The following is a 10244-nucleotide window of genomic DNA, read 5'->3' on the forward strand; positions in this document are numbered from 1 at the left end:
CAAAACGAAAAAAGTTGCAGACATAATTTTGCAAAGGTATAGAGTTGTAAAATGTGGTTATCTGTTTTGGTTTGCTTACATCACAATTTCTAGACATACAAGTTTGTGATTACAGTTTGCAAAGTTATGCAGTGCCTGTCATAATCTTTTTTTTGTAAATAAAGGTGTGTAAATTGTGAATACACTTTTTTAGCCATTTTTTAATTCTCTTTCATTTGGTAAAATTTATGTTTCCATTCTTTAAATTCTGAGGTTTGCATCTCACAGCCATAAAGTGTTTGCAACACTGTTGACTTGGGCTGTTTAGTTTTGTTATTCAGTGCAGTCATACCAATAGTAAATCTATTTCATAGTCTTAGAAATTATTATGTGTTGGAAAATTCTTAGTTTTTAATATGTACACAGACTCTATGCCACTTGTTTTTCTTTACTCTATTTCTATATTTGTTTTTTAATCCACATTTATGCTATATCCAAAATTGAATGTTTTTACTGAGACAGCTCACAGATCTGTGGGTGTTCATCTTATGGTGATTGGTGAAACTTGTGTATTAAAAAGCAAAATTAGGATTAAACTATTTAAAATGAAATGACAATTTAGAAAGTATACATAAGTATAATTTAGGGTAACCAAAGAATCTCTGAATAGTGTTTTTTTTAGATTTTCTATACATCCTTGAAGAAGGAAAGTCGACCACCTGAAATTACCTGGATTATTAATTAATCAATTAATTTTAGACTAGATAGTATGTTTAACATACATTAAGATGTAATTATTATGTATATGTAGATATATATGGAAAAATAATAACTTTTAAAATAGTTTACAACACATGGCATAGGCTGATGTTTTGTTGTGACTTACAGGATGATAAAGTTGTGTATATATTAACCCTTACCTCATAGTTTTGTATACCTTGATGAAGATATTTTAATTGAAAAAAAGTTAATGATGAGTTATTGAAGTAATGTTTTCCTGTAATTAATTTTCCATACCACTTCTGAAATAGCATAGTGATGTTTATATGTGCTTGTAGTATGGTCTCGAACCAATGAGAATGGTTTATTTTAGCTGTATTCTCCACTAACTAGTCACCATCTCTCTTATTTCATTGCTAACCTTGTATAGTGTGTGGGACTTGTGGCACGGGAGAGCGGTGAGTTTTACAGAGCAACTACTGTGTTTATTTGTTCAAAGTGTGCTTTCACTTTAGACTTATTGAGGGTTATATAGCTCTAGAATTTATTATCACTACACTTATAGATTGAATGATTTTATTATCATTAAGTTATAACTTTGTTTATGATGTATACCTGTTTGCTTTCCTTTAATAGATATATTAAAAACCCTATATGTATATATATATGCTACAATTTTTCAAACTTAAGCCTTGATCTCTCTGTCTTGTTTTTATTTGTAGTTTGTTCAGAACAACATGCCTTTGTTACTGCTAGTTAGCGAGATTTACATAAATAGTGGGTTATTTAAGTTAGGTTTCATAATAAAGAAATATTAGAATATTTTATGCACTCTAAGAATGGGCACATATTTAGAGCTTTCTTTTAGGTCCAAATATATCTTAAAACTAGCTGTGGTGTTCTTTATTTTGACAGAATTTTAAGTAATTGTTACAATCCAGATTCTATTCCGCATACAAGAAACACTACTGTAAAATGTCTATTTATATTTTTCTGAGGTTTATTACAGTAAAACTGATAATGAAAAGTAGCTTTTTTTTTAATTTATAGTTGTTGAAATAAACTGTGTTTAAACTTGAGTTGATAAAAAATGAAAAGGACATACACATAATCTGTATTGCTATATGATATTTTAGTAATCTAATTATAAATATAAAATATACCAATAGATCTTAAGTCTTAAAATTTTTCAACATTCTACTGTGATGTGTAGTAAGATGTATTTGATTAACAAACTAAAAGCACCTTACAGTTATTTGCCACTAAATCTTCTGTAAAATGTTCACAGATTTTACTAAGTCACAAGTTCAAGATCATTAAGATACCTTTACCATTTTATGTAGAAAGGAATTTTTGTGGAGCATTATTTTATATCAAGTTAACTGTACCAGTTAAAAATATAAGTGCATGAAAACATTTTTAAGGATTATCTTTTATAAGTTTGTAATATAAAACCTTCGTGTTAAATCTCTTTCAGTATTTAGCAAAAAACTTTGTATGTACTCATGTACATGTCTAAACAGCATTAATATTGATTTTTAATCTCTTCTGTATTATGTTGCTTGAAGTGCAAAGATCAATGAAGTTTTGTAGACTTCTCACATTAAATGTTTAATCTACCACAGGCTTGTCCTATATCAAACAACTACATTCTTTCCTCTTAAGTCTGCCAGTAGTATACATTCCACTTGCTCATCCAAAGGATGCCAGCTCTCAAAGACATGAAGAGGGAAGGGAGATCAAAAGCTGCCACCTAATGAGAGGTGTGGGTTCATATGACTAGTGATGTCATAGGCATTATTTATACAAATTACAGCCAGGGGCAGTAATACCATGGAGTATCACCAAGGGCTGAGTATTTCAGGGAGTTCTGCCTGAGGGTGGACAGTTTTATAAAGTACCATCAGGATGAGACCCAGAGATTGGAATTGACTGAGGTTGATATGTCTGTTAATAGGCCATATTGAACTTTGACCTCGAGTGCAAAACTTCCTGACACAGTATTAGTTCTGCATTACTCATGACCAAAATTTCTACTTTATAATTTAACTTCAATATCTAGTTATTCAATAATAAACTCAAGATGTATAAAGTTATTCTATATATAACAGTTTAGATTAAATGTGTATGTGATGTATGGTTTACACATAAAATATCCACATTCACAATGTGCATACTCCTGAAAAGGACTATTTTTCATATTATCATACAACATTCAAACTCTACATGTATATATATATGGTATACATCATACTAACTAAAGGTAAAATAATATAGTTTGACTTTGTGATTTACATATATATAACTATTCTACATTCTATTCTACTATTCTAAGTTTTCTACATCATCCATTTATTATCACCTGGTGAGTCAGCAGTAAGTTGGAGGACTTCTAATAGTAAAAATTAGGTTTTGACATCCACAGTGATCAGAATGCAGATAACCCATTGTGTAGCTTTGCATCTAACAACAAACAAACAAAAGCCATTTATTCAATAATAAAGCAAAGAGTTTTGAATTATTTAGATGAATGTAAAAAAGCCGTCCTTTTCAGGACTATGTATTTGAAAGATTGACTAATGCATGAATAATTTGTATGTAAAACATGAAGTAAATCTGTATTGTATTAACTTTAGTTAATGTAATGCCTAGGGCACATATTTTCAATTTGAATAATTTATGTTAATATTTAAAACAGTCCTTTTCAGGACTATGTAGCTTGGAAGTTAAACTAGAATATGGATAATATATGTGTGTAAAACATGAATTATGCTATACATTTTAGTGAAACTGTAATACATAAAATATTAATCAAGTATTGTTTACTTCCAGATTTTAGCATTATAAGCCTGTAAGTTCACCCCTAGCCCACTAGGGTAATAAATTGATATTAAAGTGAAATTATAAAGAAAAATTTTTTATCAGAACAATAATGCAGAACTAATGTCAGAAATTTTTGAATTTGAGGTCAGACAACAAAGTTCAATATGGCCTATTTTCAGACTGGGACAAGTCAACATTAGTTAATTCCAACATCTGGGTAGCATCCTAGAGACATTCTATACAAACTAATGGTAATTCTTGGAATATCTATCCTTCTGGTAGCACTCTATGTAGCACGTTATGGAACTGTCCTTCCATGGTACTACCTGCCCCTGGTGGTAATTTGTACAAGTATCACAGGTCACATGAACTCACAGTCTCAAAGCATACCTCCCACTGGGCCTTTGTTCTCTTTATCCCCTCAGGTACTTGCCATCTTCTGGATGCAATAGTGAGGCATACACTTCTCCTGCCACATTCTTTTCCTATTAAAGCTACCTTAGTCTTTTTTGTTTTTAATGTGTTTTAAACTTGTTGATCATATTAAGATATTTTTTTACATTTAACAACTTATGCTAGAAACTAAAAACATTATAAATGCATTTTGAAAAAGAATTGTTTTGTCTTTCACAAAATGTTTTATCTTTCTGCATGGAACTTTGACTAAGTTCTCTGGACATAAGCAACCATTTTTTAATAAAATATTTTCTATGTATGACAATATAATTTCTAGTAAAACAAAGAAAGTAAATCCTTAGTTTGTTTTTGTTCTACTTTTGAAATTTAGGTTACAGAGAGAACGTGCATTAGCTGCAGAAAAAGAGAGGCTACGGGGGGAAGTAGTGGGCCAGCAGCTACAGCTCCCAAGATCTCGGGAACAGCCTTCTAATGTAAGCAGAAAAGAGTAAAAAAGTGAGCCACGAACAAAATTTGTATCAAGTAATAATAAATCATAAGGTGATTCAAGAACTTAAAAAATAATAGCAATGATGATCAAAAAGTAAATAATGAATAGCCTTATTGCTCAATATGTAATGAATCAAAAAGTAAGTCATGAACAACCTTCATAGTCAGGTATTAATAAATCATAAAATGGTTTACAAACCCAAGAAGTAATGAAATAATGATCATAAAGTGTGTAATGAATAGCCTTTTAACCCAGAAAGTAATGAATACAAAAATAAATATTGATTAGCTTTATCACCCAAGAAATAATGGAAATAATGATTAAAAAATGTGTAATGAATAGCCTTTTAACCCAAAAACTAATGAATCTAACAGTAAATTATGAATATCCTTATCACCCAATAAGTTATGAGTCACAAAGTAAGTAATGAATAGCCTTATCACCCCAAAAAATAATGGATATAATGGACAAATAGTGAGAAGTAATGAATAACATTATCACCGAATAAATAATGAGTCAAAACCTGAGTAATCAGTAGCCTTTTCATTCAAGAAGAAATGAGTCGAAAAGTGAGTAATCAGTAGCCCTTTCTCTTGGGAAGAAATAGTAAAAAGGGAGTAATCAGTAGCCTTTTCACTCGAGAAGTAGTGAATCAAGAAATGAGTCATATATAATCTTTATCATCCAAACAGTAATGGGTGAAAAACGTGCATCATGTATAGCTGTCTAACATGACATTGATCCAAAATATAAGTGAAAACAAGTCTTTGGATACAATAAGTGAAAGAAATGACATGCAAACATATTTTCATGTCATTAGTGCTATCAAAAAGTAAATGTACATTTTAACCTCAGACATTAAAGGGTCAGTAGCAAGTAACTTATTTGGACTATTACCACATTATTTTAGTTTTTTGTTTAGTTTTAATCCACAAGCTTTTGGCTTCGTTACCTGAATTTTCTACAGGTGCAAGACATTTAGTAAACAACATACACAAGTCGTATATATATATATTCTATGGGAGGACTGTAACTGTTGTCTTGTGGTGATTTTAAGGGCTATGACAATTTTTTTCCATTTGACATTATCCTTCTGAGCATTGTGAAGACTGATAATTTTTCCATTTGACATGGACCTTGCAATAATTGTTCCATCAGACATTTTATGTATGGATTTTTATATTGATTGTGACCAGTGCCATCAGATATAAACTGTTTAGGCATTGTAAGCACTGTAAAGTTTGCCATCCAACATTTTCTTTGTTATTATAACTAGCTGAGGGTACTCATTAAGGAAACGACCTGTATAAAGGACAGTTTTAAATAATGTTCCCCTTTCTCCTTTTTTTGTTGTTAAATCCGTAATGACCTCTTTAGATGATAATTGCCTACCCTGCTTTGTGGAAGGTAATAATTGACTTGCTTAACTAATTAAATACTTGTTTCTTTAAATTCAAAGCCAAAAATGTATTAAAAAGAGTGGAAATGTGCCCTACTTCAGGGTGTTTTTAATCACCCTTTTTGTGAAAAAATCGTAAAACAAAATAACGCATGTACATTGTCAGACAGTTTCCATAAAAGAATTATGAATATTTGAGCCAGCCAACTGCGGATGATGGAACCCAAAAGTCCATTAAAAAGTGGAACTGTCCCCTATTTCAGGGTCTTTATTATTCCCCTTTTCAGGCAAAACCTTGAAACAAGATAGACCATGTACACCATAAGACAGTTTCCATATACATACCAAAAATTACAGTAATTGATCCAATCAGATTTGGGTGATGGATGCTAACACGGACACACAAATAATGGATCATCTTTATAATAAGATGACTACTGTGCTGTCAGATATGGACCGTATGGGCATTGTAAGGATTTTGATACTTTTATCATTTGACATGGGACCTTGTGGTAATTGTAAGAACTGTGACAGCTGTTCCATTAGAAATGATGAATCATTTGAATGCTGTAAGGACTGTAATAATTGTGCCATTGGACATTGACCTTCTAGAGAGTAAAAACTCTGCCCACAAAGATGATGAACTGTGTGAATGCTGTAAGAACTAATAATTGTGCCATTAGACATTGACCTTCTAGAGAGTAAAAACTCTGCCCACAGAGATGATGAACTGTGTGAATGTTGTAAGGACTGTAATAATTGTGCCATTAGACATTGACCTTCTAGAGAGTAAAAACTCTGCCCACAGAGATGATGAACTGTGTGAATGTTGTAAGGACTGTAATAATTGTGCCATTAGAGATGATGAATCACGTGAATGTTGTGAAGACTGATAATTGTGCTATTAGACATTGGCCTTCTAGAGACTAACAACTGTGCCTATGGAATGATGAACTGTGTGATGTAAGGACTGTAATAATTGTGCCATTAGGCATTGGCCTTCTAAAGACTAACAACTGTGCCTTCAAGTATTACCCTTGTGATTGTTATGATGAATCTGACAGATGGGCTTTCAGGCTACTGATTTTGTGGTTATTGTAAAGACTTAAATCTAAGTTTTTCAGCAGAATTTGGCTTGTACTCTACTTCAGGGTATAACAGTAACAACAAAATGTTTCCCTAGTAGTTTATCTTGACATGGCTTCCATGGGGGCCAAGAAAAAACTTTAATGTTGGATTTTACATTCACTGTTATATTTGAAACTCAACTTCTATCACCATTTACAGAATTAAACATGAAAGTAACAATAGACAAATAATATAGTATATCTTACTGAAAATATCACATTAAAAGATGTTAGCCCTTCAGACACCCTGATAATCCTGATCTACTAAAAAAAAGTAATTATAGTGAAAAACTAGACTATTGCTTTAATGAAAAAAAAACTTCTTTTTTCAGAGAAAACCGTCATGAATGTTCTACTTAAAGCAGAGCAAGAAGGCAATTGAATAGGTCAAGATCTAACTGCACTGTTGGACATGTAGTAATTACTACGTGAAGATGGCCAACCCTAAACATAAGACATGTATTCAACAATACATGATAGGGAGCTTACCTCCATCTAGATGGATAATTTCTACTTCTAAGATTAAGGGTAAAAGTACAGTATGTTTCCTCTATTTGCTCACCTTTCTTCATCCTTCTTCTCTCTTTCCTAATCTCGCCAACCAACATCATCATAGTGTAATGTTACTAATGTTTTGGGAGCAGGATTGACTGGTTTTTCCTTAAGCCTTTGGCAACAAACTTGTACTGTTCTGGAAACTTCTGGGCTCATTAATAGTGAGTGAATATAGTTATTGGTTTTGTTCTTCCTCTCTGTTTGTTTTCTCTTTATTTTAAAGTTTCGTATTTATTTGAGAGTATATGGGACAGTGGCATTTAGATCCTCTGCATTTCTAAATAAATTTCTTTGGATACTTTTTATAATTTTTTTTATATTGTATAATTTTTGAAAACCTTGCTTGCTTATACAAAACTAAATTTCTTTAACTTATTTACTGTAATCATGATCATTGTTCCCTTTATGTAATCTAATATTTCTGAAACCAGCAACAGTTTTGTTCAGAATTGAACCTTTCTTAGCAAACGTTCTATCTCATTACTAGCTCTAACAAAAAGATGTGTTGTAAGGGAGGAAAGTCAGGAACTTGTGAGTGCCAAGTTAGTGTTTTCTTGTACATTTTAGTGTAAAACCTTTTTTTTTAAAGTCTGTTAACTACATGTAACTGATACATTTTGGAATTTTTTCATACATGTATATTATGCACTTTATATTTTTGCACTAATTTAATTTCAGTGTCTTAACATGAAATTACCTACACTTAGCTACTTATGTTTGTTGTTTTATATTCATTTTCCTACAAATCAAACAATTTGAAAATATTTTGACAAAAATAATTTTCTGATGTATTTGATCTGTGTATTATCTAACAAAAAAAAAAGTCCAATTTATTAAATTTTTAAGAATATAGAAATTAATTTGTAAAGAACAGTGTAGGTAAAAACTTGTTAAATCTTAAGTAGCTCAAAAGCATTGTTTTTCCTTTGATTTTTTTCTGACTTGTGAATTTGCGAAGTTTACAATGGTCAGAGGTCAAATAAATAAAAAAAAAAAGAGCTCCAAACTCTAGCTTCATTATTATCACAGTGAGTTTTGAATTTTTGGGTCCTCAAGTGTAAGCGAAAGGAGATATTTTAATTCACATTTTCCTAGAAATCCCTAGTCTTTTCAGATTTTAGGATCATAAATTAGGAGGCCGTTGATGTTTGAATTAACTCTTTATGCTCCTAGTACTTTACTTGTCTATATGTCCAAACAAAGCCCTCATTCTGACTAACCATTTTGTGTTTGTAAACTGATCTAACTTCAAAGTTAGTCAGGTGGCCAGTGCACTATCATCATTATCGTAAGACTAATGGGAAGTTGCTGGAGATGGTCCATGTGATTCATGGGAGCTAATGCTGCTTAAAACAATGTATAATTTTCATTTACCCGAGTCACAAAAAACAGCTTTTTAAAGCATTCTCCAATGACTTTAAATTTGTAGTTGTAAATTTGTTTTGTTTGTAACAGTACTTTGTAAGATGTGAAAAGGTCAGTAAAGTGCTAGGAGTAGATTTCATCATAAATGGTCCTGAATCTTTATCTGTTTTTAGCATTTTCCTTTGTAAACCAAGTTGTTCTTTGTATATAGCTGTTGAAATCGTGTTCAGAGATTTATTAATCATTATTAAAGTGATGATGAGTGAGAAAGCTTCTGACCCTAATCATGTGTCAAAAATTGACCTCTCCTGGTCAGTACTGTGTGATATCCATGAAATTTGGTGGTGTTTATTCTTCAGTCTTTCATGCTGTTTAACAGAGGTATATCAGTTGTCATCCACTCTTTATTAATTTCAGCATAGGTTGAAATCACAGCTTCAGGAGAAATTTTTATTGTAAGTTAATTAAACAAATTTCTGAGCTATAACTTAACAAATTCTTTACCAAAACATACTAATGGCCCTCTATGATTGGATTATAAACCCCATTTAAGAATGTTTTTGTTTGTAACTAGGAAATGATTTTTAATATACAACAAAACTAATGTTTTAGAAAAATAACTTTAAACATATATCTGGATTTGCCCATGGTAGATGATAATATTTTAGTACGGTGTCCTCTTACATGTAATTTAAACCACATATGGTGGAAATTCACTTTTAATTTTTGTTTCCATGTGGCTTAAAAATTTGTGATTGTTACAAGTAAAATGACATTTAGAGTACTTAAAATCCATTTCCTACAATTCTTGTGTACTTATATTGATGAACTTTATCATATAAAAAAGTGCTTATTACAACGAAACAACCTCTATAGGTATCTTTGTAATCAAACCTATAGATAGTTTCTTCCAAACTATAGCTTTTTATCTCCGGAGCACAATAAGCAAAAGTTTGAGTGATTAAATTTTGAAAATATTTGTATCGAGTTTTAGTTTAAATGAATTTTACTTATAAGTGAAATGACTTTAGCAATTTGCTTCTCACCAGACTATTTTATTTATTTATTTTTGGGTCTAAAATAAGTAGTGTTCTTGTTGGTTTCTTATTTCTTAACCGCAAATGTGGAATAATACTGCACATTAGAACCCTAGGAAATCAAGGAAATACAAATCTTAAGGTATGCGAGTTGAAAAACTGGAAAGAATGAAAAGGGATATTATCATAAAATCACCAAAAGTAAGCACTTCAGATATTTCCTAACCTTTGTAGTTTTTCATGTTATCAAATTTACTATAATGATCATAAGTATATATTTTTGTTTGTATATTTAGTAACAGGGTTGTAGTTTTTCATGTTATCAAATTTAC

General features: G+C 31.1%; 1 protein-coding gene across 1 annotated transcript in view; it reads left to right on the forward strand.

Annotated features, from left to right (window-relative positions):
• Window positions 1–8490, forward strand: part of LOC106459624 (calmodulin-binding transcription activator 1-like) — a 201616-nt gene extending 193126 nt beyond the window's left edge. The window contains exons 22-24 of the mRNA XM_022386151.1: window positions 1130–1157; window positions 4310–4412; window positions 7288–8490. Coding sequence (XP_022241859.1) covers window positions 1130–1157; window positions 4310–4411 — 130 coding nt within the window. The 3' untranslated portion in view covers window position 4412; window positions 7288–8490. The remainder of the gene's footprint in view (window positions 1–1129; window positions 1158–4309; window positions 4413–7287) is intronic.
• Window positions 8491–10244: the final 1754 nt, after the last annotated feature.

Source organism: Limulus polyphemus, unplaced genomic scaffold, assembly GCF_000517525.1.
Source record: "Limulus polyphemus unplaced genomic scaffold, Limulus_polyphemus-2.1.2 Scaffold639, whole genome shotgun sequence".
Lineage (NCBI taxonomy): Eukaryota > Metazoa > Arthropoda > Merostomata > Xiphosura > Limulidae > Limulus > Limulus polyphemus.